At 51.3% G+C, this 27,539-nt stretch overlaps 1 protein-coding gene across 5 annotated transcripts; it reads right to left on the bottom strand.

The window, feature by feature from the left end:
• On the bottom strand, window positions 1-26,400 carry ASB1 (ankyrin repeat and SOCS box containing 1). 5 transcript variants are annotated; one of them, XM_003991302.6, is made up of 5 exons: window positions 26,271-26,400; window positions 22,008-22,149; window positions 19,472-19,774; window positions 11,438-11,823; window positions 1-10,170 (listed from the first exon to the last, which is right to left on the bottom strand). In XM_003991302.6, exons 1-5 carry the CDS (start codon window positions 26,317-26,319, stop codon window positions 10,043-10,045), a joined length of 1,008 nt encoding a protein of 335 aa, XP_003991351.1. In that variant the 5' UTR covers window positions 26,320-26,400; the 3' UTR covers window positions 1-10,042. The 5 variants fall into 5 exon arrangements, with proteins under 5 accessions (XP_003991351.1, XP_044890626.1, XP_044890625.1 ...); XM_045034691.1 differs by lacking the exon at window positions 26,271-26,400 and adding an exon at window positions 25,876-25,999; XM_045034690.1 differs by lacking the exon at window positions 26,271-26,400 and adding an exon at window positions 25,833-25,966 and having other exon boundaries at window positions 22,008-22,154.
• Window positions 26,401-27,539: the final 1,139 nt, after the last annotated feature.

The following is a 27,539-nucleotide window of genomic DNA, read 5'->3' as shown; positions in this document are numbered from 1 at the left end:
TGGCTTAAACAATAAGGCTTTTATTTCCACACCCAGAAGATTAACGGGAGGAAGGCAGTTCCTTGGGAAGTTTGACCTGGAAGCTGGACGAAGCCAACAAAGAGCCCTATGAGGCCAATAATATCTCTGAAAAAAAGGTAAACGATCCCTATAAGCCACAAAACGAGCCCAGCTGAAGTCCTCCTCGCCAGAGCTGAGACACACATAGATCCTAGTCAAGCAGAGAATAAAGTCCACCGGTGGCCTCAGGCTGCTTCTGAGTGTCCCCAGGGACTGGGAAGAGCAGTGAGATGAGTCCCTCCCAGCTGGCAGAGCTGGTGATGGGGCTTCTGTCGCAGGCACTGAGAAAGAACTTTGGCTGGGGTCCCCGCAGGTCAGAAAGTGATCGAAGCTCGGAAGAGCCTCCCACACACCTGGCACTCATTAGGAATATAGCCAGCGTGGGTGTGTAACCCTACGACGTTCAACTTCCGGCCGATTGCATCCTCTCAGAGGCTGTTCTCAGAGGTTCTCTCCTGCGCATTGGGTCACGCTCGACAAGGAGAACGCATTCCCTGCACACTTAAAGCCTTTCTCCAGTGTGCTGCTGAACGAGGTAAGGCCCTTGGCTGAAGGTTATCTCACACTGGCTGGCTGCGCTCAGAAGGCCTTTGTGGAGACTTTTCTGGTGCTGAATGAGGAAGACTCTGGTGCAAGGCCTTCGTCCCCCTCTGCATTCATAAGGTCTTCCTCGAGTGTGAATCTGCTAGAGGTGAAGGCGGCCGGATCTGCAGCTTAACGCTTTCGCACACTAGTCATCCTTCCAAAGCTCTTGTGCAGCACAAATGTGGCCTTGGCAGAAGGTTTTCCCACATCCGCTGCACTCCTAACAGCTTTCTAGGCTGGGAACTGCCCAGCGCTGCATTATAGCAATTCATTCTGCGCCTTCAAAGGCAATCTCTCCGGTGTGAACATCCTGATGCTGGCTGAGTGAGCTCAGCTGTGGCTAAGGCGCCAGCACTACGGCGCTTCGGGAGCCATTCTCTCGCACCTTCCCCGGATGCCTTCCCACACTGGCTGCGCCCACGAGGCTGTTCTCCAGTGGGAACCGTGCTGCTAGCTGTGGGCGGCCCGCTCGCGTCTGCTGTGTCTTCTCCCGGGAAAGGCGGCCCCAGCCGCCCCGCTCCTGCGTGGAAGCCGGCGCGGGCGGGGACGGTCCTCCCCGGCCCCCGGACTTGGCGGCCCCTCCGCAGGCTCTCTCCCCGCGGCTGCTTCGGAGCTGGTTCACGCGGAGGCCGAAGCCTCGCTCGCACACCTCCGCACACGCAAGGTTCTACCCGCGGCCACGCCTCGCCCGGACCCGCCCGGCCGCCCCGCCCCGAGACACTGACAAAACACCCCGCCCGAGGGAGCCGGCCCCGTCGCATCACCGCGCGGCGGGCTCCCAGCCTTGTCCGGAGGGGCGGGGGGTGGGGGGTGGGGGGTGGTCCCTCTCCTCCCGGGGCCGACACCAGGCCACGTCCGCGGGCAGCGGGTCCTGAAGGCTCCCGCCCCGCCCGCCCTCTCCGCGACGGCTCACCGGCACCGCGAGACCCCGCCCGACCGCCGAGAGTTCGGCACCAGAGGCCCCGCCCCCTCCTAGTTCGCGAGCACGGGAACACCCTCCCCGCTTTTCACTGGCCCCACGCTGTGTGACGTCACCAAAATGGGCGCCGGGAAATGACATTTCCACACGGGGCGGGGCTTCGCTTCCTCTTAAAGGAGACGCGCCAAGACTTATGAGGCAGGTGCTCCAATGACACTTCCTGCAGAGCGGTGGAGGCTGTGGTTACTGTCAGAGCACCTCCATAGAAAGTTCTATTTTTCCAGAAATTTGTCCATGTTCTCTAAACTTTCACATTTCTTATCACAAAGTCGTTGATGATATCCGTATTAATGGATAGCAACATTATCTGTAACGTTGCCCTTTTTAATACGGATTTGTATGCCTTTTTGTCTTGACTAGCCTTTCCGAAGGTGTGTATATTTTACTTAGAAAGAAGCATATTTTGGCTTGGTTGCTGCCCTCTCGTTTTTGTTTTTTAATGAATTTCTGCTCTTTCTTACTTTCCCCCCTTCTCTCTCTGGGTTCATTTGGCTGTTACTTTCTTACCTCATATTATCAGCCTTTCTTTTAGGCTTCACCCCTCCATCTCTCCCCACAGAAAATGAGGATCGTGTGTACAGCTTTCACTCACACACACTTCCCCACCCTCTGACCCTCTTCAGAGCTTTATGGCTGTATGGTTCAAACTCAGTGTTGATCCTATTAGGACCATGTCAATACTAACCCCTGCTGAGTCAGCTAGTATTACCGGGGTCGCTTTTTCGTTCCCACCCACCCTTTTCTTTTCCTTGGTTTCCTAGCAACTTGTCAATAACTGAATCCCAACTCCTGTACAAGTACGTTCAGAGGCAAGAAGCAGTCTAATAACTAAGACATCTTGCTCGCTCACACCTAATCGAGACTGGATCCCTTCTCTTCTGATGTACAGCCGCCATCTGGAAGCTTTCACTGTGCCAGCTTCCACCTTGCGCCTTGGCGTTGGGTCCGTTTCCTGTATACCATGTTTTCTCCTTTCTTGGTTTACTTCATTTTGGAGGAGCAGTACATTAACTAGTGGTTTCTGCGGTGTATGTGAGACATAAATTTTTAAAGAAACTAAATCTTTAGCTTGACTTTTAAGCTAGCTCAAAATATTCCCTCCAGAATTATGAAAGTCAAGGTCCACATTCCTCTACGGTCCCATGTGGCAATACCTGATACTTTGTACGCGTCCTATTGATTCTCTCCAAAAGCTGTAGCATCTTTTCTCTCCGGTATGGACATTTCAGTGATGTCCTGCCAAGAGTCTTCCGTTGTGTTAGCACTACATTGGCTCTTATAATCTGGAAAATTTGGCCTTTGTTCTCAGAATGCTCTTGATCTGTTGGAATCCACTGCAAGACATGTGACCATTTCTTTGCTCACATTCAGTACTGGTATGTTAGGTCTTTGTCAAAAACATACCTGCATATGAATTAAAACATAAAGACGAGGGGCACCTGGGTTGCTCAGTCGGTTAAATGTTTGATTTCGGCTCAGGTCACGATCTCACGGTTCAAGGGTTCAAGCCCCGCATCAGGCTCTCTGCTGTCAGTGCAGAGCTTGTTTCAGATCCTCTGTTCCCCTCTCTCTCTGCCCTTCCCCCACTTGCACTCACTCTCAAAAACAAATAAACATTAAAAAAAAACAAACAAAGATGAATTTATTGCAGGGTTTTCGGCCTGCAAACCAGGTAACGCAAGGCCCAAAAGCAATCAGTTCCAAGTTGCTCACAGACTAAAGGACACATACAAAAGTTGTTTTGCTTTTTCAGCTGATTGGTTACCTAGTGGTCTTCTTTCTTATTTGGATCAGGGTAGTGGAGTCGGGGAGTGGGGGGGGGGGGGGGAGGGGAGAAGTCCAGAGAGTGAACAGACCCGGCGTTTGGGGGCTGGCTGGTGTCCTCTCCTGACTTCTAAGAAGAGCTTTCAATTCCTGTAAGGTTAAGTTTCCTTTACGCGCCTGCGCTGATGGTCTACATTTTGTCCCTGACATAAGTGACTCCATTTTAGCCTGGTTCTACACCATCAGGCTGGTGAGATTCCCCAAGAAGTCTCTTTCTGCTCTGCTGCTGCCTACAGGATAGGAGCCCGATTACCCAGCTGCAGACTTCACACACGGAAGGCTGAATGCGGCACACCTCCCTTCAGGGCCCACTGGGCCGGGGCAGGCACAAGCATCCCACCGTGTGTAGCGGGGAATCCTGGTGGTCCCGTGACCTGGCTCTCCGCCGGTCCTCACACTCTCACCCTCTTTCACGGCCACTTCTAAGGTCCCAGGAACTGCCGACCCCAGAGCCTTTGAGAGCTTGGCAGTAAAGTCAGATTCTCAGATACGCTCACTTCTTACAAGGTTGTTTTCTCAGATATGTCTGTAGTAGTTACCATTCATCTATTTTCTTGAGGTTCCAAAATTTTGTTGCCATTCAGTCATCTTAAGGGATTTATACTTTTTTTTAAAAAAGTGAAATTCCCTATCACTTTAACAGAATTTCGGAAAGGAGTTCTGGCAAACAGCCACACCTACCATACAGGAGACTGGAAAATGAAGACTATTCTGGGAATTTAAGTGTCCAGCTAAAACTGTGGGTTCTATTATCACAGATAAAAAATGGACAGTGAAGGAAAACTAGCAATTCTGCCACACAAATTGAGCTGGTTTTGAGACAAGAGACAAGCCACCTTTTCAATAGAGCAGGAGGGGTGTGTGTGTGGGGGGGGTGGTGTATGTGGCTGAGGGTGAGGGGGGGTCGGGGTGGAGAATGAAGAAAATATCTGAAATCACACACACTGAGAACGTGCTAGAGCATCACTGAGATATGAGATATGTCTTTATTTAGTTCATCCATTCCTGGGTTCATCCCTCCCGCTGTCAAAATAAGTCACGTATAACATGGGCCCAGAGACCATGGTTTTTCCCACAGTTCTCCAGCACCTCCCCCCTGCAGAGCACTGTAGGGATGCCACCTTACTTGAAAGCCATGGGTTTCAAACACTTTAGGGGCACGGTCTCTTCAAACTGGAAACCCCACTAAGTAAAACAGGTTCCATCCAGCAGTATAAGCCTGTGCCACATTCTGGGAGCCTCCCTACAACACAGCAAGATCCTTCAGGGCAGCTCCCAAAAGTCCCTCCTTCCATATTGTTAGAAACTTTCCAGCGAGAAACTTTCCCGAAATGTGTATTCAAAGATTTCACAAGACCCATTTCTACCCGTTGAGATAAACAGTCCCCCAAATTAAGGCATGGGCAGGGTGAATTAAAGGGTAATAAAGCATTTATTAAAGTTACAACAACGTATCGAAGACGTTCATCACACTTAGAGAAACTCGTCACCAGGCACAAGTGCAGGCACAGTCACGGTCCCTGCTGCTGCGGGGGACACTCATTCATCACCAAAGCGGAAGGGAGAAGCAGGCCACGGTGAACACACCCTGCAGCACGCCTCCGGGCACACTGGCCCCCTGCGTGTCACACTCTTGTGCCCAACACCCACAAGCACCGGGAGCCATGCAAACGGAGCCGAGCGGGGGCGCTGCTGTGGTGTCATACGTACGGGAAAGCTGTGTGCACACCCACCATACTCCAAATGCATTGGTGCACATCTGGAAGCAAAACAACCTAAAAAAAAGATCCCCACGTATTCCAGACACTGAGCAATTACGTGTTAAGGCAACAGAAGTCACCCCTTCTCCCTGCCGCACTCCTCCAGCTGATTGTCTGCCCAGAACTTCTAGTACATGTCGTGTACGTCACTAGCCTCCACTTCAAAATCCGCACGTCCCTCCGTGGACACAATCCCACAAACCATTAATGAGTGCACATCAGTTACTCCACTCCACACCAAGGGGGTCAGGCTGGGGGTGGAGGGGAGGATGAATGAGCAAGCCAGAGACAAAGAGGTCACACGGCCAAATGAGGCACTTCCAGCGAGCAGACACAAGCTGGAAGGGAATCCAGACCCCTCAGGACTGGTCGCTGAGTGCCCGGCAGGCACAAGACCCACCACTGGCGTCGTCACCAACATTCAGCGGTGCCACAGGCCCCCAGGGCCTGAGGTAAGGGCAGTCGTCGCTGAGAAGGCCTGAGAAGGCCACGCGAAACTTCCCGGGGGGGCTTCTCACAGACCCAGGAAAAGGCCAGAGGCCTATCACCACAGGGAGCTTCCGTCACTGCCAGGACGTAAGCACGCCCTTCCTAACGCCGCACGTGGTGATCCTGAGATCAGCGGGCAGCAGAAATGCCGTGATGCCCTCCCGTCAACAATGTATAGGCTGTTTGAAGAGTCCGAGAGGACTTCTCATCACCATGTAAACACACACCATAGCTAGACCGCGGGGTTCCCTGACTTTGAGACCTAAGAGACTGGCAAACTTAGAAAGAAATTCTGGGGCTTGACACAGAGCAGCCAATATATTATAACCAAGAGCATTTTAAAAAATAAAAATATTGCCCTCTATTATCTCCTTGATTACACAAAAGTACGTTTTATCACCCAAATTAGGAAGGTCATTATCTCAGAATAAAATATGATCCTTTAGGTCGAATAAACCTGACTTTGTACGTTATTTAACACATGTCCTTATCCTTGTGACCTGCCCAGAACCCCCTGTGCCAAGGCCTACGCTGTGGGCTCCCATGACCTTCGTTGCCCCATGGGACACAAAGGACAAGCCCGATCCCCAAGGTCACAGACTCTTCAGCACCATCATCACCTCTAACGCATATCCGCTGAGAAGAAGGACAACAGTCACAGGGACCGCTCGTGCACAAAGTGCCATCACACACTCTCCCACGCGTCCTCATGAAGTCCCGTGGGAAGGCACAGTCAACCGGCTGCCAGTGTGAGAGCACAGCCTCCACGTCACCTGGGACCTGCCCGGGCCACACGGCAGGGAGCGGAAAAGCACAAAGCGCGTCTCTCTCAGGCCGATCTCCCTTTGCTCAGGCCCACGCTCGCGGCACGGCACGTTCCTCCCCTCCTTCTGCCCCAACCTGTGTTTACAGAACCAACTCGTGGGAGAGGGAAAAAAGAAAAGAGGACGGCACTTAAGCCTGAAAACGGAAACACAGTCAACATGAGGAAACTGCTAGCTGTCGTCTCTTTTCAAAATCACCTGACAGATGCGTGTTGACGGAACCTTAGCAAAGATCAAAACAGAACATCAAAAGCCAAGCATCGCTGCCTTGATCCCTTTCCGTGAGCAAGGCAGGGCATAAATAAATAAATACATAAATAACATAAATAACATGAAAAGGCACGGCTGGGCGTGACATCGATGGCTTTGGGAAATGTACTCAAAATCCCCACCCAGGACGCCAGAGCTGAATTCTCAGACATCGACGCTGCCCCGGACCCTAATCCCTGCCCATCTGTCCACAGCAGCCAAGGCCCCTTGTGTGGGGACAGTAAGGACACTCCTGGGACCAGGCTGGCGGGACACCAGCAACTTCGCATTGGTTCGCTGTGCCCCTCCCTGGGGACGACTCTGGGCCCAGCCAGGCAGCAGCCTCATCACCACATTTCCTTGCTACCCCGCACTCGGGTGCCCCATGCCTCAGAAACGCGATTTTATGAAGGGTTCTGACAGTTACTCTCTCTTCTCCAGGATCCTATCCTTGCCAACAAAAGGAAAGGAGGCTTTAGTATGGTGTCACTCAAAACAGGTAGGAATGACCTTAAGCAACTATCTCTGTTTTCAGATTTGTGTTTGGCAGCAGAAGTTTCAAACTAGAGGCTGAACCTCAAAGTTGCTAGGATTCCGAAACAATCAGCGGAGTCTGGCTGATCAGACCTGTCCTCCTCAAAGGAAATGCTGAGGCCCCAGTCCCCTGCAGACTGCCCTGGGGCACAGCGACATTCTAGGGGCAGAGTGGGAGACACCCCCGCCACCCGCCCCCCCCCCCCGACTCATGCTACCTCCCTGGCCAGGTCTGGGTGAGGCCCAACTATGAGGATCAACTCAGTCCATTCCTTTTAGAAAGACCCTGGGAAAATGGTTCCACCCCCCCAGAAACCAGCCCTGCACCTGCTCCACTGGGCAATGGACGCTGACACCACTCTGTGCTGGGCCCCTGGCTCCGTGCAGCCTGAAGGTTGCGCCTACAGGTGCGAGACCTCTGCACTGGCCGCATGCCCAGGTGCTGCTTTCCAGAAGGTCCGAGAACGGAGCTACCCTCCTACCCTGGGCAGGGCTGGAGAGGCCCTGCCCCTCACAGGCCTCCGCAGAAAGCACCCGGCGGGGCAGACTCCGTGCATGCCCCGAGTCCGGACGCAACTCACCCAGAGAACCTGGGCCGCAAGGGGACCCAGAGCCGGAAGAGCTGAGAAGTAAGGTGAACCTACTCCGGACTCCTCTCTCAGGCCTACCAAGGTGACCAGCCACGGCTTTCACACCTCCAGTGACACGCTGCCCCTACCAGCATCCAGTGCACCCACGGGGCACTCAAGCTCCCCTGTGCCCAGGCAGAGCCCTACCTCCCCGAGGTCCTGGCACAGCCCGTGGGCCTGCTCCCACCCTGAGTGCACAAGGAGCACCCCCAGCCCTTCTCAGCGGAAACCCCGGCACCGCTCGGCCGTGGCTCTAATGGCGCTGGTCCCCAGCTACCCGCACCCGCAGCTCCCGACTGCGCCATGACCGACCCCGGCTCGGCACGCGCCAGCCATCCAGGGTCCCAGGTCTTTGGTGGCGGCACACAAGCCCAATCTCGGGCTCGGACAGCCATCCCACACCGACACCACGCACGGCCAGAGCTTGTGACAGGATCACTTCAGCCGCATAAAGCCTCCAGTGACTGCGTCTCCCCTCTGAACCATCCAGCGACTCCTCTGCCCTCAGACCTCACACAGGCACCCGCAGGTCACAGCACGGCTTTCCGGTGGAGCCGTCCACCGCACACAAGGCGGGGCTGAGAATTCTCTCCCCGAGCCGTATACGACAATGACCGACACCGCCTGTCTGCTGGGCTACGACATACAACGCTGTTAGTCATTAAATAAACCTGTATCATTCATCAGTGCAATTGTTACAAACAAGGTATCTCTTCTTACAGAATATCTACACGCAGATTTGCAATCTGCCCATTTCTAAAGCCTTCCAAAGGTTAGAGTCGCCATGCTTCCACTCAATGGTCCTCAGAGGCTTCAAAGTGCCACATGTGGTTTCTCCAGAAGCAGCATCTCCTGGAGGGCTCTGCAAGGGCAGCCGGCGGCCCGCCCCGCCCCACCCCTGTGGACACAGCCGAGCCGCACAGCCCAGGCGTGAGTGAGCCCTGCCCACAACCGCAGCCTTGGGGATGGTGACCCGGCTCATGTCACCTCCCGGCACCCCAGCAGGCCGGCGGAGGCCCTCTGACCTCACCGCTATCCCCGTCCTCGGGTTCTAGGAGCAATGACCAAGACGTTCGGTCCCCAACGGTGAAGACCAATCAACCAAACGCCGCACGTTTTGTCCTCTGGACACCAAGCAACGGAGACTGTGGAACCACCCGGAGGACGACCGAGTCTCCCCGTCCCGGTGCGCGCAAGGACTGGGAGGCAGCGCCGCGGGGCCTCCCTTCTGTCGGAACTGGCAGTGAATGCTGTTGGAGCGGTCCTTGGTCCGAGTGTAGGCAGTCAGTTTACTGGCTACTTCTTCGCTGTGCGCCTCCCAAGATCAATCCCCGTCGGGAAGCTCCTCAAAGAGAAGCCGCGAGACCCGGTGGCGCAGTGCCGGGCACGGTCGGTATCAGGACGGGGCAGCGCTGCGGAAGGTGCCTCTTTAGATGGTGAGCAAACGTAGCACTGAGACAACACAGCCGATCCGTGAGGCCAGGGGACCCTCGTGCAGTGAGGACAATTAACGGAGGACACGGCCACCACGAGAAGACAACGCTCCAGTGGCAAGGAAGGGCCGTGTGTAGACAGGTGCCACAGGCCACCCCGGGGGCAGGGAAAACAACCCAGCACGTCCATGAACTGCGTTCCAGAGCTCTACTTTTCCACCAAACTCTCCTTGCCTTTAGGCATTAGAAGGCTTGAATCAAACAACTGAATGGAGAAGTACAAACATCAACGGAAGTACAGTTCTGGAAAGTGCTAGCAGTCCTCCCTGCCGGAGCTAGCTATCCACAGGCCTCCAACCTCAGCCCGTCCTGACACACGCGGCACGGCCCATTTCGTTAATATGCGACTGTGAGAATCCAAAACAGAGATACTGAGGAAGAGCGAAATTAGGTTTTGTATGAACTTTTCAGCCGACAATGACCCAAGGACTGTCCAGTGCCCCCAGCACCCGAGATGGAGTTACAAGCCGTGGGAACAAGGCCGTTTCTGCTTTACCAACAGCCAAATGGGACTTGGTCGGAGGACAGGGGGTGGTTGGTTCACAGGGGCAGGACCGGTGTTCGCTTTCACCGCAGTCACCTTCCTCTTCGCGCAGTCGACCGCCGCATCTGAGCTCTACTCGTAGAGCAGAAACTTTTTTATGGGGTCCGGCAGAGGCAGCGAGGGAATCAGATGGAGTCGGTATTTGCCAAGAGCTCTTCTCACAGCCACCCGGCACAGGTTCAGCAAGGTCCTGGGGACACCTGGAACGCCATGGAAGAGAGGGACAGAGAGGGAGGGAGGTTAATTCCTCTCCTAAGCCTGAAGACGGAAGGCTGGCTGCGACTGACAGAACGCACTGACGCTCACTGCCAACTGCCCAGCTTCACAGGGGACAGGGCAGTCCCTGGCGAGGAAGGTCTTGTCACCTGCTCCTCCCCCGCCTGCCCAAGGGGTGAGAGCTTCGTTCCCCGGGGCACCTGCTCACCGTGACGGCCCCTCCTTGACCGTGTTTCGTTTCCTAGAGAGAAACAAGGGCCGACGACAGAAGGCCCCGCCAGGTGTCAGCAACTGACCCACACGCGCGCAGTCAGCCTCCGCTCTCGGGTCAAGTCCAGAAACTCCAAGGGGGGCCAGGACAGACAGGCCAAGCAGTATGTGAGGCGTGCGGGCCCACAATGTTGCTCTGGGGCAGGAGAGCCCAGCCACGGCTCTGCCCCATGGAGCAGGCAGGACGCAGGAGGCTCCACTCCCCCGGGGTGCCTCCCGCTGACCACCGACCAATTCTTCCGGGGAAGCCCCGGCAGGAGCGGGTTCTAATGACAGCCTTCGGAAACCCCAACCACAAAAACACAACAACCTAAAGTTCTATGAGAGGTAAGGGTGGGGGCAAAGGTATTCAACCCAGATGCCCTCGAGACCCAGGCGAGAATGAGGCCGGGCGCGGGCAGGTCGCAGAGGGCACGCAGCAGCCTGCAGAGGCGCACAAGGTCAATTTCTGAGTCCCAGAGACGGACTCTGGCAACAAGACCAAGCCCCGGATCAACTGCAAACAGCCTATCGATTTGTTAATTCGTTAGCAAAACCGTTCTTCCGAAATAAGCACACCATGGGCTTTATCCTAACAAAAATCAGAGGTACCACACAATAAAAACAACATATTGGTGTGGAACCGAAGAAGGGGGTGAGGACCCCTGGAGGGGGCAGGGCCGGCAGTCTGGTGTCAGGCCAACATTTAAAAACCGTGTGTCAGAGAGAGAACTGGGGGACCACAGAGCAGAGCAAAGGGGTAAAGAGCACATAATTTCAGGCACTCTGAGAACACACGCTTCCACGGATGTCTTTGTATCGACTCCTGGTGTCTAGGAATTTGAAAAGAAAAGACCCATCTGGAAGTACTCTCGAAAATTCCTAGCCGTAACTGAAGATTCTGACTAAGTGCTCAGTTGGAGGCTTTTTTCATCCCTGCCACTCGACTCCTTCAACTGACCCAAACAGCCTGCGAGTCAGAACGGAAGTCAGGCCACTTACTTCTGGCCTCTTTAAAGACCTGCAGTGCCTCGGGGTCCACCTTCCTTCTGCCTCTCGACTCTGGGCCCAAGGAGTCCCACGTCACCAGGCTCAGGTTGGCTCCAAACTCCACGAGCAGGCTCACGAAGGCGGCCTCGCAGCCGTGGCGCAGGACGGCATCCATGACGCAGCCGGGGGAGCCCCTGTAGAAGCCCTGCGTGTTGACGGGGCCATTGCAGTTGAAGTCGGGGTTCGCCCCCGCCTGGAGAAGCAGCTTGAAGCACTGGAGGTTGTGGTAGGCTGCGCTGATGTACAAGGGGCAGACCACCAGGGAGGTGAGGCGCCGCGAGAAAGGGGGCCGGATGTCAGGAGTCAGGTGGTGGTTGACATCAACGTCAGCCCCGTACCTGCAGGGGAGGCACAGGGACAGTCAGACCCAAGTCGGCAGCTTCCCACGGCACCCGCGGGAGACAGCCTGACCTCTGTGAGCACCGGGGGGCCGCACAGGAGCCTCCACAGATCACAAGGGTCTCGTGACTTCCAGCAAAGGTAAGACAGCGGTTAAGAACTTGGAATCCACTCACACAAGAAATTTACAAGGGAACTCTCTAAACCCTCTGAAGAGCCAACAATCCCACAGCTATTTCAGCTACTTCAAAGCAAAGGAAAAAAAAGGAAAAACTCCAAAGTCATCTGATGAAATTGGCCAATCAATCCCAAAACCCGACAAAGGCCCCACCACAAAGACAAACTACCAACCGATTTCAATTGTGAATATCAATTTAACAACCTTCAATAAAATGTTAGCAAAGAGAATCCAAAAGTATATTAAAAAAGCAACGTACCATGACCTCATGAGGATTATTCCAAGAATGCAAGGGCAGTTCCAGTATTAGAAATTCCATTAACACAGTCCATCATATTCACAGAACTAAGGGGGAAACCACGATTATCTCTACAGGTGGGAAAAAAAACTTGAAGGCATGTGACAAAACTCAACACTAACGCAGGTTCGTAAATACTCAATAAAATAAGAAGTGGTGGACATTTCCTTCTCCAGACAAGACCCAGACGTCGGAGTCTCACCTAATGGGGGGCAAACAGGGGCGGCTCTCCTCCTGGAGCCCACTCTCCTGCCTACTCTCAGTCAGGCATCTTAAACAAAAGTGTTAGCGCAACCAGACAAGGGAAAGCAATCAGCCAATTAAGATGAGAAAGAAAAGGAAAAACCTTCCCTATTTTCAGAAGGTATGATTATGTCTGGAAAGCCCTGAATAATTAATAAAAATACAATAAGCAATGAGAGAATTTATTAAGTACGTTAATAAAGCTATAAAACCAACAGCCTTCATATATACAAACAAAAACAAGTTCAAAAACAAAACGGAAAAGACCTCGTTTATGACAGCAAAATTAAAGTGAGCTATCTAAGCATCAACCTAACGGTACGTGTCTAAAATGTGCATGAAGGAAGTTATAAAATACTACTGAAGGCATCACACAAGTAGCTCTCGGAAATGGAAAGACCCACCACCGTTGCCTTGGCGAGGAAGGGTCTACATTAAGAGGTCAATTTTCCCTAAGTTTATTACATAAATGAAAATCCCATTCGAGAACTAAATAAGTTCATTATAAATATAAACAAATAATAGTAACATCCCTGGAGTTATAGAAGTTGATTAGAAAGGTCATTTGGAAGATCAAATAAGGAAAGATGTAAAAGCAAAGCTTTTTAACATGAAAATTAAAGAAAAACTTTTACATAGCAAAAAAAAAAAAACCCAGCATAAGCGAAGTAAAGCAGTATGTACAAAATTAGGGGAATGTTGCAAAGGATTAATATCCTTAATATATAAAGAGCTAATAAACGGAAAAGATCAACTGCTCTATTGGAAATGAGCTAGAGAGGCTTAGCCATGTAAAAGGATGCTCGGCCTCACTCATAACACAAATGCAAATTAAAACTACCTTTACACCTGAAATTAATATAACATTATGTCAACTGTAGTTTAAAAAAAGAAAAACTAGGGATGCCCGGGTGGCACAGTCAGTTAAGTATCCGACTCCTGATCTTGGCTCAGGTCATGATCTCACAGTTTGTGAGTTCAAGCCCCACGTCGGACTCCGTGCTGATGGTGTGGAACCTGCTTGAGATTGTCTCTCCTCTCTGCCCCTCCCCAGCTTGTGCCCACTCTCTCTCAAAGTAAATAAAAGAAACTTTAAAATTTTAAAAAAAAAAAGAAAACAAGAGAAACTACCCTGAGATACCACTTCTCACCTATCAGACGGGGATAAATCCAAAATTTTATTGACCAGGCTCTAAAGAAACAAGAAGTCTCGTTCAGTTCTGGCGGCAATACAAAATGGAACCGTCCCTACAGCAGGAAACTTGGCAACAGCTGGCAAAGTTACGTATGCATTTACCCTCTGACCCATCCATCACACTCTTGGAATCTATTCCCAAGATACATCTGCACAATTCTGAAAAGAAGCATGCACACAATTCATTGAAACATCATCCATAACAGCTGAAGACAGGAAACAACCCACAGGTCCCTCAACAGGAGACCGGCTGAATACACTGTGCTCCACCCGCATAAAGCCGCGCTGTACCACAATGAAAAGGCGTGAGGAGTGTCGCTAAAGACTGCTCTGGAATGACCTCCAGAATACGTTTCACAAGTGAGAATGGCAGGACAGTCAAAGTGCGTAGTATGCTACTGTTTATCTGGGGGAAAGCGGTTGTAACACAACACTCCTAGACATACCCACACTAGGCTTACAACTTAACAAGGAGGAATAAACCATAAAAGTTTTTAAATGGTCATCTACAGGGGAGTCGAAGGAGACCAGCATAGAAGTTGCTAGACTTTTTAAGTGTACTTTGTTTTATAGATTTGACTTTGGAACCAGCTAAATCTATGTCGTGAAACAAATTAAATAGAAAGCAATCCCCAAAAATTAAAAGCAAAAGAAACCACTTTAACCCAACGTGTAGCCACCTGGTGCCATCACGTCCTGCCTGCAGGGTGGCTCCTCTTTGCAAAACAACCAGACGATCCAGACCACTTCCAGCATCAGATTCACCTAGAAGAACCCAAGACAGGAAGCACAGCTTGCCAGTAGGACAGCTTCATGCAACACCCCCCGCTCCCAGAGGGGCATGCTCACGGCAGTCCCTGAGCTAACCCTATGGCTGTCCGCGAGCTCTTCTCTTCTGAGGCCCGGTGACAGCCCAGACGTGAGGAAATGCATCTCTCACGGGACGGGTGCGTGGGCGGCCAGACCTAGAAGCCTCAATCTTCAGCAGGGCCCATCTCTAAACCATTCTAAAAGGCAGAGTCTTCAGGGTCCCCACAAGGGACCTGCCCTGGTCACTGCGCTCAGGGAAGTCCAAAGACACAACTTACTGTCAGGATTTGGAGTTCCCCCAGCCCAAGTGCAAACTACCAACCCAGGTCACTTTAAGCAGAGACCACTGATTAAAGCACAAAGGGTGGCCTGGCTCAGGTTATCAGTGTCGTGGCAAAGTTTAGAGGACGTCTGCTAAAAAACACTGCCTGGCACAGGGTGTTAGAGCCCACGTGGGGTGAGGAGGCATGTGTGGGAGGGGGCAGCAACATTAAGACATCGGTTATAGATGGAGGGACTGGCAAAATAAATAAAGATGTTAAGGATAGGTGGAACCAGGCCTCTGTCGGAAAAGCCAATAATAAATCTGGAAAGGGAGAAAAGTAAGATGACCCCTGTGGTACCAGATTGGATTAGAAGTACTGGGGTGAACTCAACTGTCACTGTATTTAGAGACAGAAATACAGACAGAAATGTGTATATGTATGGGGCGCCTCGGTGGCTCAGTCGGTTAAGCTTCCGACTTCAGCTCAGGTCATGATCTCACGGTGAGTGTGAGCCCCGCATCGGGCTCTATGCTGACAGCTCAGAGCCTAGAGCCTGCTTTGGATTCTGTGTCTCCCTCTCTCTCTACCCCTCCTCTGCTCTGCTCAGTCTCTCTCTGTCTCTCAAAAATGAATAAATGTTAAAAATAAAAATAAAATTAAAATAAAATAAAATATAAAAAATAAAATAAAATAAAGATAAAATAAAAATAAAATAAAATAAATAAAATAAAATAAAATAAAATAAATAAAATAAAATAAAATAAAATAAAATAAAATAAAATAAAATAAAATAAAATAAAATAAAATAGAAAAGAAAAGAAACATGTATAAGTAACCTTAGCTCTGTCCAGTCCAAGAGCCCGAAAAGAACAGCCCATAAGCAATAAACACTCCCAGTAACCAGATCTTGGCTTCTATACACCATTCTCCACTAAAAAGAAGCCAGGACTCCTTGGAGAAATCACTAATCCCAGAGCTAAAACAGGCACAGTACTAGATGAGCTTAGAATATATTGTTACAGGAGAAAGTAAGGAATTGTTCAAAGGATGTTGGGGGACAGGTCATAAGGACAAAGCTGGGTTCCAGTTTGACAGGGCTCCCTGTAGCCAAATTTAAGACAATCTGAGCATCAAAATAATAAAGTAAGGGATTATGACTCACTGGGAAACCACAGGTCTAAGACAAATAAATGAATACACTAAAAATTTGATAAGAAATAGGATAAACACGTGTTTCACGGTACCCCTCCACAAAATACTTACTAATTAAATAATTACAGAGGGGAAAAAGAATAGCTTTACAGTGGAGAAATGTGACAGACGCCACCTTAATCAAAAGATCCAAGCGAACTCCTGCGGTAACGGGACAAGTGCAATCGGGTGCAACCTGATAGGGTGTGATGAGAAGAGCCCAGCCTCACCCCTGTGAGATTCCCGCCCAGCACGCACTCCCCGGCTCCCAGCTGGGTCAGCACCTGCCTCTCTGAGCTTCCCCCACACAGCCCTGCAACGCCACACGGGCTCTATCAGCACGTGTCACTGAAAATAGGGAATCGTGGAAAGCAGTGACGACGGGCCAACGAGCAGGGTCTAGGGCACGGGAGACAGCATCGTTCTCCACGGTTGGCCAGCAGTTATGTTCTATCACCCGTCTCTTAAGCACTGTTCTGAGTGTCCGAAGGGACTCCTCCCTGAAACTGACACTTCTGCTCTCAGGCAGCACAGGCCGAAGGAAGAGGAAGGAGGGGCACACAGGCCGATGTGCTCACAAGACCATCCGCTGCCCCACGGATGCCACGTAGCATCGTCAGACACCACAAACGCAGACATCGCCTATCCTCTTGGACCACGGAAACATCCTAAAACACGTACCAAACCAAGCAGAGACTGGTGTTTCGTTTCACACACTCAATCAATTAAGAAAAAGAGAGCTCGATTTTACACGGTGATTTTTTTTTTCCCTCCTGTTCTTAGGGATAGGTGTTCCAAACTGTTTGTAATTTTGGGCAATAGGACAATCTGGTATTAGCTGAGCTACGGGAGAGACAGCCCCTCATAAAAACATACTGGATAAGATCCAGTTCATTTTAATCCTGAATATTTTCCAAAATTCCCCTCCTGCTTTTAATATTCTGGCAAGGCTCCACCGGGACAACTCAGTGAATCAGTATAACTTTTGCACATACAGAAACACCACTCCTTACCTTAAAAAAAAAAAAAAAAAAAAAACCATCAGCAACATATATCAAGGGAATTTAAAAGCAACAAAATGGCATTTACTTGCAGAGAAACAGCAAATTACAACGTGACAGCAAAGGGCCCTGCATATAAGGGACAATGACTCAAGGCAGGAGCTGACACTGTATGTAGATTGTATTACTTGTGCAGTAACTGAACCACCCCATTCCTATTTTCCAAGTCAGTAAGTCAATTACCTGGTAATTCAGAGAAAACTTTTTAGTATATGCTCTTGGTACCTCATTGTAAAAGTAACGTCCTAGGCTCCAGTGAGGGAAGGAGATGTCTACTAACAGCAACACTTTCTCAAACAGCGCATCTGTGTGTGGACTTCTGAAGGACGAGCCTGCAGCTAACCCAAAGCAGGTATGCATCATGAACTGACTGAGATGCCTTCAAGGATTTCTGGAACCAAGATGAAATTTCACTGACCGATCCTACTCACGAATATTTCCAAATTAATGACTAACATTCTCCAAGATGCAAAGACGGGACTGAGGTGGCTTAGATCATCAAGCTAAAAATCCTTAAAAAGAAGGCAAAAAGCATCACAGCTTTATCACCTTCTAGCAAAACAACCATATTACCCTCATTTGTCTCTCCAAAAGCCAATTCCATGGTCACTTAAAAAAATTTTTTGATGGAGTAAATATATTGTCAGTACCTGGTTCAAAACCCACATTCTGTGCTGGGCATGGGGGACGGCAGACCTCCTGCTCCTCAGAACCACCCCCACTGGGGCCTGGCACAATGGGACCCTTATAATCCTTTCCACACTGCAAACTGGCTACCTCAACTACACTCTGTCCAACCGCAGAACAAAATGCCTCCAGAGCAAGGCACGGAAAAAGGCACCTTGGTAGAAAGAAGTCACTGGAGGCAGAATATGAAAACGTAATCTTGTTCAGATTTTTTAAAAAGGTAACTATTAGTACAATTAAAATAAGACCAAAAATAAGTAAATTAATTAAGCAAGTAAGTAAGTAAAAGTAAGAAAGTAAATAAGACCATAAACCATGTAAAGTAACAGAAAGCGGGGCGCCCGGGTGGCTCAGTCGGTTAAGCGTCCGACTTCAGCTCAGGTCATGATCTTGTGGTTTGTGGGTTCAAGCCCCGCATCGGGCTCTGTGCTGACAGCTAGAGCCTACAACCTGCTTCAGATTCTGTGTCTCCCTCTCTCCCTCTCTCTCTGCCCCTCCCCTGCTCACTTTCTCCGTCGTTCTCCCTCTCAAAAATAAAATTTAAAATAAAATTTAAAAAATTTGAAGTAAAATAAAATACAGAGAAAGCAAAGAAAATACAGATCATGGAACATGACACAAACTAAGGAACAGCTAAAAAACGAAAAGACAGACACAGACCTAACATCAACTATGGCAATAATGTTGACTCTATTAAAAAAACAAAGAATCCCATACATGCAAAGAAGAAAGGTGAGCACCCAAAGAACCACTTAAACCCAGAGTAAAACTAAATGGCAGAATGCTATGTAAATGAGCCTTCAGTGAAACCTTTGGTTTCGATAATGTGCATACAACCCACAGGCAAGAACTTCTAGGGGCTCAATTAGCATCAAAACATAGGAAGCAAAAAATACTAGAAATAAAAGGGGACACTGACAAATCACAACAGTGATTAAAGACCAACAGACTTCTCTAAACCTGTGGCAGATCCAATGGCTAAAAATGTGAAAAAAAAAAAAAAAGAGAAAGAGAGAGAGAGAGAGAGAGAGAGAGAGAGAGAGAAAGAGAAAAACGAAACAAGAAAAAAAGAAAAAAAGAGGGGCCATGAAACACAATTGAGGCTACCATACTGTACTACGCAACTAAAACACCCACGGTCACGTACTTTGTTCAAGCAACCACAACAATGTAGTTCGACATTAAAAAAATAATAAACTCAAAAGAATCCCCCAAATGCAAATTACACACTCTACATTACCTGTGCACAATACTATGCAATTGGTTCATAAAAAGTTGTATTCAACCCTTCTCCTCCATAGCCATAAGAACAAAGAGGAGAGCGACTTCAATACCAATTTCAAAATGAGGAAAAAACTTAGCAGATATGACCGAAGCTATAGGCAAAGACAAATTAATAATCTTGAAAGTTTACACTTCAAGAAAAAAAATAATCATTCGATGGCAAAAGTTTGGGGAAAAATAAAGTTAGGCAAATGGGAAAAAATTAAAACAAATTAACCAGTAAGCACAAAATAAGATAACTGACAGAGCTAAGAAGGGGCTGTTTAGAAAGACCTACAATAGACAAATCTTTTAACAAGCCTAACGTGAGACAGAGAGAGGCAAACACAGACAACAAGGAATGAGAACACGGCCACAGGAACTAGCAGCCATGGGGCCACGCCCCCCGCAGGGACCCACGCGGCACAAGGGTGGCCGGGCCTCGCAGTACTGACCTGATGAGGGCCTTCAGAATGTCAGCCCTGCCCACACGCGAGGCGTGGTAGACTGGGGTGCTGCGGTGGTGCCGGCTCCCGTTGGGGTCGGCGCCGGCTTCCAGGAGGATCTGGGCGCTCTCCAGGTGCCCGTTCACCACAGCCACGTACAGGGCGGTCTGTCCCTTTACATCCACGAGGTCCACCTCGGCCCCTTTCCGGATAAGGAAGTCCACACAGTTGCCATGGCCGGCAGTGGCCGCGATCCTCAGCGGTGTGCAGGGCAGCCAGCCGCAGCACCAGACAGACTTCTCGTTGATGCGGCTAAGAAAGAACATAGGGGAGCCAGGCTGTGAGGGGCAGCCTGGAAAACTGACGAGCCGCTCGGCTTCCTCTCATACTGGTACCTACATGAAACAGACAGCAGGAGGGCAACCTCTTCAGACGGACACTCCCGTGCTTTAAGAATGCCCCCACGTGCGTTGTTTTATGAAATGCTGGATCCGTGCACGTGGCACAGCAGATCTGAAGGGCCCATTCCACGGCAGAGGAAACTGAGGCACAGGCAGACAGATGGGCACTAGGGCTGAGATCTCATTTCCTGATTCTCGGTCCAGAGCTCTCTGCTCCACAAAGGGTAGACGGGTCTGCCCAGGGAGTCAGTGCGGGGTGGAGGGCAGGACACTCGCCGGGAATCTGGGTCAGCGTCCCGAGGCCCCTTTTCACCAGCTACCAGCTGTGAAGGCCTGAGGTCGGGCCTCGGCATCCTCACTGGAGCCAGGTGACCGCTGTGGTCCCTCTACCTGTGACACAGCACAAGTCACAGCCTGTAGGAATCACTAAGGCCACACGGGGCTACCCTCCTGGCCAACATCAGCAGAGGGAAACTGGCCAGACTCAGCTCTCATCAAAAGGGAAAATCAGGCCACGGTTCCCTGTCAAGGAGTGCCACGGCCATGCAGTCCACTGACCCACCACGTCCTCCGTCAAGACGCGGTTCACTTCACGCTCCCGAGGCAGCTGTGACCAGAGCCTGGTGATCCGGATCACTGAAGCAGTGACGCGGAAATACGTAGTGGGCCAGGGGCTCCTCCTTCAGCGCACTGGCTTCCACTAGCCAAGGAGACCGAGGAACGCTCCAAGGACTCCTCATCAGAGAAGTACACAGCAACAGGAAAATATCGTCGAGACAGATTTACTAAACCCCAATATAAAACAAGAAAAAAAAGTACTTGGAAAAGCAGTATGAAAACACTTGTCTAAGACCCAGCTGAACTCCGTCTCATTCTATTGTTTTTATTGTTACCTCTGCAAATTCAAGTGTTTCTTTGGGCTTGAGTCATTCATATTAAATATTCATGTGGAATCCATCTGATGTCTTTGTATGATAATCCTTCCTAGATATTTACAGCTTTTTTTTTTTAATACTGCTATCTATTCTGAACAATAATGCTAAGACATTAGAAGTAGAAAAAGAAACCTACTCTTGTATTGTTAGAAATCCTTCTCTTGGGAGCTATTCATAAAATGTGGCATTAATTTCACCACTCACACGCAGGCTTTTCTTCTATCAACTTCCCTGAAGGGGAAACAGAAACACAGAGCATGAGGAGTTTCCGGTGGCAGGTCAGTTTCAAATCTAGCTGGGACTCCAGTCCTGGACACACAAAACAGAGAACCCCCGGAGGCAAGGAAGACTCTACGCTCTCCCAGGTGTCCCCAGTGGGAAAAAGGTAACATCAGCGCTCCCGCTGCTACGAAGGAAGAGCCTGACGGGGTTGGAGGATCTGACGGGCAACACGCAGAGCTCTATGGACAGAGGGAATAAGAAGGTGAGCACAGAGCAGATCCCAGGAGGGTGAGACACCTGACCTGAGACAGAGCCCCAGGCCCAGGAGGCAGACAACTGGGGACCAGAGAAGCTAGAGGAGAGCACATCAGGGGTGATGTATAAATGGGGTACATCAGGAAGTCCACGCCCACCAAGGGGTAACCAAGTGAAAATAACAAAGGGGAACTTCTGTATACAGCTTAGGGTAAAAGGCCACGAAAGACTTGGGGGTGCCTGGGTGGCTCAGCTGGTTAAGCATCTAACTCCTGATCTCAGCTCAGGTCTTGATCTCGGGGTTGTGAGTTCAAGCCCCGCCTTGGGCTCCGTGCTGGGCGCGAAGCCTACTTTAAGAAAATTAAGAAAAATAAAAACTATTTAAAAAAAAAAGAGAAAAAAAGAGCCACAAGAGACTTGGAAGGGGACAGGACCAATGTTGACGAGAGTAACAGTGCTGCCATCAGGATTACCATCAAGAAAACTGACACCAGAGAGGGCCAGAAGTTTCCAGGAAATATAAAGGTCAATGACAGAGCGAGACTTGAACTCAGGTCTCCCTACAAGTCTGACCATGCTTCCCGGTCTCCTTTCTCCCCCTGGCCTGGAAAGCACCAGGGCCTTCACCTGCAGACCAGGGAGTCACATGGACCCTCATGGATCGTGCACTTCAGCTCCACGCAGACCCACGGGGCCCAAGCACCGGGCCAGCCCCAGGACAGTGACACTCACCTCCGGTAGCTGTCCTCTTGCAACAGGCTCCTGAGGGTCTGGAGGTCCCCCACGTAGGCTGCATCATGGAGCCTTGTGTCCTCACAGTGCTCCAGCGGATGGTCACAAAACTGCTCCCTCAGCCACTCCTTCAGATTAGGACCTGCACTGAAGAGAGGGGCTCCTGTCAGCCAGGGGAAACCCTGCCAACACCAGCCAGGAGGGGGCGCCATCTGCAGCGAGCCCTTTGTCCTCTGGCTACAGGACCCCTCAAATGCTCAAGAACGAATCATTCCCGTGCTCCAGAAAAACAGAGAAATACAGAAAGTTTCCCGTAATGAAAGAAGCACATTCCGGACACCAAACCTGGCAAGGGCAAGAATTTTAAAAACGCTGGTGGGGTGGAAGGTAAGGAGTCAACCGTACTGAAGGATACAGAAGATCCTACATAAAATATTAGCAAGGTTCAATTTAAAATACGTATCAAAAAATCCACCATAGGGGCGCCTGGATGGCTCAGTCGGTTGTTGAGCTTCCGACTTCAGCTCAGGTCATGATCTCGCAGTCTGTGAGTTCGACCCCCACGTCGGGCTCTGCGATGACAGCTCAGAGCCTGGAGCCTGCTTCGGATTCTGTGTCCCTCTCTCTCTGCCCCTCCCCCACTCATGCTCTGTCTCTGTCTCAGAAATAAATAAACATTAAAAAAAAAATTTTTTTTTAATCCACCATAATATCACTCTACCTATCCCAGGAATGTAGGAGTGTCTTAATATTGGAAGAAACCATACGATCACCTTCTGAATTACAGAAAGACACTTGCCCTTGGCAAAATTCAACAGCCAAACAAATGCGGCTGTTTGTAACAAGCTGACCTGGGTAATGACCTCAGAGGAGTCTACGTGAGTAACTCATCAGCCGGTAACCTAAGATGGGGGCACTTCACTAAATATAAGTTACACCTCGGTAAGAAGGAAAATTTAAAAATATGTGCATATAAATAGAAGGCCAGCCTCGCATAATAGACTATAAACCTGGAAAATAACAAAGACTAGAAGCGGTGAGCACATACCATGTACCCGGGTTAAGAGTCGATGCTAGGAAACTTTTATTTTTTTTTATTTTTTATTTTTTTTTAATATTTTTTTTAACGTTTATTTATTTTTGAGACAGAGAGAGACAGAGCATGAACAGGGGAGGGGCAGAGAGAGGGAGGGAGACACAGAATCCAAAACAGGCTCCAGGCTCTGAGCGGTCAGCACAGAGCCCGACGCGGGGCTCGAACTCACGGACCGTGAGATCATGACCTGAGCCGAAGTCGGATGCTTAACCGACCGAGCCACCCAGGCGCCCCGATGCTAGGAAACTTTTAAATGGTACCACATAAATTAAGAGGTTTAACAAATCTCTTGGGGGGGGGGTATTTATTCTTTTAATGTTTATTTACTTATTTTGAGAAAGAGAGCATGCCAGCGGGAGAGGGGTAGAGCATCCCAAGCAGGCTCACAAACCCGTGACATCATGACCTGAGCCGAAACAAGAGTCAGACGCTTAGCCGGCTGAGCCACCCAGGTGCCCCATCTTCGGGGTTCTTATATGCAACACAAATATCATAAAAGTTTATCTGGAAATAGGAAGGGGAATCATTTTTTTCAGCACATATGACACGAAATCCACCCTACCAGTTAGTTAACAGAACTGATTATTTGTCATCAGAATAAAAACATAAACAGAATCCACTGCTCAGGAAAGACCTTAATATAAAGATAAATGGGTGTCAAAATCTGTAAGGGATAGAAAGAGTAGTTGCTATAGACTGAATGCTTGTGTCTCGCCCAAAAATAATGTTGGAATCTTAACCCCCAAGGTGATGGTTTGAAGAGGTAGTGACTTTGTAGGTGACTGGCTCATGAGAGCAGAACCTTCATGAATGAGATTAATGCCATTATTTTTTTTTTCAACGTTTATTTATTTTTGGGACAGAGAGAGACAGAGCATGAACGGGGGAGGGGCAGAGAGAGAAGGAGACACAGAATCGGAAACAGGCTCCAGGCTCTGAGCCATCAGCCCAGAGCCCGACGCGGGGCTCAAACTCAGGGACTGTGAGATCGTGACCTGGCTGAAGTCGGACGCTTAACCGACTGCGCCACCCAGGCGCCCCAATTAATGCCATTATTAAGAGAGACCCCAGAGAGCTCCCACTCACCCCCCACCACGTGAGGACAAGGCACTGCTGCTGTCTATGAACCAAGAAGCAGGCCTCCCCCAAAGAATCCGCTGGGGCCCTGGTCTTGGACTTCCCAACCATCAGAGCTAAGAAAAATAAATCTCTATTGCTTTTAAGCCACCCAGCAGTATATGGTATTGTTATAGCCTGAACGGACTATAGTAGTCAACAAATTTGTAAAATCAGATACCTACTTGCAAATTCTCGCGTTTTTCACCTGACACTAGAGCTCAGAAATAATCTCCAGATAATCAAGAGTTCTGCATACAGCATCACAGACAGGGAGGGGCGTAAGGAAAGCGCACGAACTCGGCTCCCTGCATGCAAGTTCCTGCCTTGCCACCCTGTTCCAGCATGCGACCAGGCACAGAAGGACACCCCTCCGCAGGTGCACTCCTTCCAACGATGAAGTTGGTTTTTATATTCAAACCGTATCTCTTTTGAATACCTACTGTACACAAGGCTTGGCCCTGGCACAGTGGGGGTGACGAATGTTTCCTTGCCCTTCAGGACTCAACGGATCACTGGCAGATGGGCAGGGCAGCAAAGGTTCACAAACACATGGGTCCCTCAAGCTGATCCCACAACACCTGTGGCAGATCAAGAGGCAGGCCCCAAGGAACCCTTAGGGCCGCCCCAAACTCTCCTCCACTGCAGTTACCCACAGTCTCACCCCCACAGAGTGAAAGAGTTCAAAGAAGGAGGGGGTAAGATGCAGAAAACATAGAACAAAGCCTGACAGGTTAAGTGGGGGGCCATGGACTTTTGCTAGGTTCTTCTCCGGCCTCCCCTCGCTGGCCGCTTTTCAACCCGCTCCCTGGCCCAGCTCAGTGCAGCCTCCTTTTCCCCAGCTCCAGATCCCAGGATAACTTCAAGTTTGTGCTTTTCTGATCAGCTTCTCCACTGTCAACGCAATTACTCCGCAGAGCACTTAGACCTTCACTGGAAATGTCCGCGGCCCCTCCACGCCCGGGGCCTGCAACACTCTAAATAACAAAACAGCACTGCACAGATACAAAAGAGCCCTGTATACAGGGGCAGAGCAGCCTTTCTTCCACACGGTTCCCGTCCCTACTGGGAAGGGGCCCTCAGGCCTCCTCAGCCCATTCCTCTCCCTCGGGCTGAAATGACAGCCCAGGCACCAAAGTCCTGATACCTTCGGTCAAAGTCAGTATCAGCCGAATCTCAGGATGGAAGGCGCTTTGTCTGACCTGCCCCGGTTCGCTGGGCTGTCCCCCGCCCAGGCAAGGTCTGGCGTGCAGGAGTTCCTCCATAAACATCTGGTGGACGAATGGAGGGATGAAAAGGCCCACTTGAGCCAGTCTCCAGGTGTAAGAAACTCTTGGGAGACGAACCCGTAAAGTGCAGAACACACAGAAGCAGGGCAAACCCAGACAACTAACACGGAGGAAATCCCGCCACAGGTTAGGGCGAACCTCTCCTCTCCTGTGCTTAGGACGAGGGTCTCAAGGTGGAAACCCTAAGTCTGAGGGCCATTGTGGAAGGTCGCCGTGAGCCTTCCTAGCTGCCTCCTCTGCCGGTGGGCCCCTGGACATGCTGTGTCACGAAGAGCTCGCTGGGGACGGTGTTATCGCTGTCCCTTGCCTGTGCGTGTGATGTACCTCCCCAGGCAAGCCGTGGGTGGCGGGGCGGAGAAAAAGACACCTGCCCTCGGGAGGGGCTGGCCTCTGGGGGCTTTCCTGACCCGTGCGTTCGGAGCTGGGAGATGATCCATGTCCTACGGTTACAGTTGGGGTCCTATCAAATCCCCACCGGCTCAGGAGCCGGCAGTTAGAAAAGCAAGTTCCACAGGACAGTAACTCCGGCGCGAGGACGCCCACGCGAGGCCGAGGAGCGGGCACACGCAGCGGCCGGGCCGCCCCGCACGGAGAGCCGCGCTGACCCGCCCCCGGCGGCAGGGCGCGGCTGCGTGGGCCCGGCCGGCGGGGGACGAGGAAGCACGGCCCGGGCGCGGCCGCCGCGTCCCCCCCGCGGGGACGCCGGACCCTGCCCTCCGCTGCCCCACCGCCCCCGCGGCCCGGCGGCGGCGCGCACGTTACCTGCGGGCCCCGGCCCGGCCCGCCCGTGGGGGCCGCCGCCCTCCGCCATGGGCGCTTCCGACTTCCCCCGGTCAGCAGCCCCGGCCCGAGAGCGCCCCGCCGACCGGAAGCAGAGCGGCCACAGCCACTTCCGGCGCCGCGGGCAGGTGGGCCGCGTCGGGGGCGCGGCTTCCGGCGAGCGCGCACCTCCCTCGCGGGCTTCCGAGTGGGGCTCCGGCCTCCGGTCCCGACGCCTCCCGTCCCGACGCGAGGCCCAACGAGCGCCGGCAGCGGGGCGCTGGCTGTCCGGGGGCGCGGCCTGTCGGGGGTGCGCGCCGTTGGGCCCGGCGGTGCGGCGGTTTCTGCACGAAAGTGGAGCGGTCTGGAAAAACAAGCTCACCTGGGGGCGGAGCCTAGCGCTCTCCCGCGAGCGCTGGTTGGGCGGCCCCATCCCCGCCCCCGGTAGGGGGCGTGGCCTTGTGCTCGCCGGTGTCTGCGAGACCACGGGCGGGTCGGGAGGCTGGTGGGAATCGGGTTTGTGCGGGGCTGACGGCGCGCTCCCGGGAGTGCGGGTTAAAGAAGGCCTGCGTGGGCGGCAGCGGCCCGCTCCGGAGCAGCCCCGGGAAAGCGTGGATGCGAAGGTGCCGGACTTCCAGCTCGGTTCCCCGCGGCCGGTTCTGATGGCCGGGCGCCACTACGGGGTGCATGTATCAATGTGCTACTAGCAGAATGCACCCCCAGAATGCTTTCTATGAGGGCAGGGCTCTCGTCTATTAAATTGTAGCATTTATTGACTGCCTGACACAAAGCATTTATTGAATAAATTAGTGAACAAAGGAATAACTTCTGCGCTCTCGCTTCTTGCAACGTTGTCAGTACAGTCAATGTGTGTATTGAGCGTGGGTTCTGGAGCTCGGATTCCCTTGGCCGCAGACCTGGCAGGCCTGCGGGGGTGTTTGGTGGGGAAAGAGGGCTTCCTGCAATGCTGTTTGGACTTGATAACAGCAGACAGCACCCCTGGCAGAGGGTTGGGGGTGACGCCCTTGGTGCTGCACCGCCGGGAGCCAGGGGTGTGCCCAGCCCACTGGGTCCGGAATCACAGAAACAACCCAAGTGTCCATCAGCGCCGAAATAGATAGAGTGTGGTCTGGTCATACAATGGAATGATATGCATGTTAGGAAGGACATTCTACGACATGGATGAACCTTGAGGACCTCATGCTAAGTGAAATAAGCCATTCACAAAAGGACAAATGCTGTATGATTCCACTTGTGTGAGGTCCCTGGAGG

Source organism: Felis catus, chromosome C1, assembly GCF_018350175.1.
Source record: "Felis catus isolate Fca126 chromosome C1, F.catus_Fca126_mat1.0, whole genome shotgun sequence".
Taxonomy (NCBI): domain Eukaryota; kingdom Metazoa; phylum Chordata; class Mammalia; order Carnivora; family Felidae; genus Felis; species Felis catus.
The sequence above is the reverse complement of the archived record's forward strand: the minus strand, read 5'-3'. Positions and strand labels throughout refer to the sequence as shown.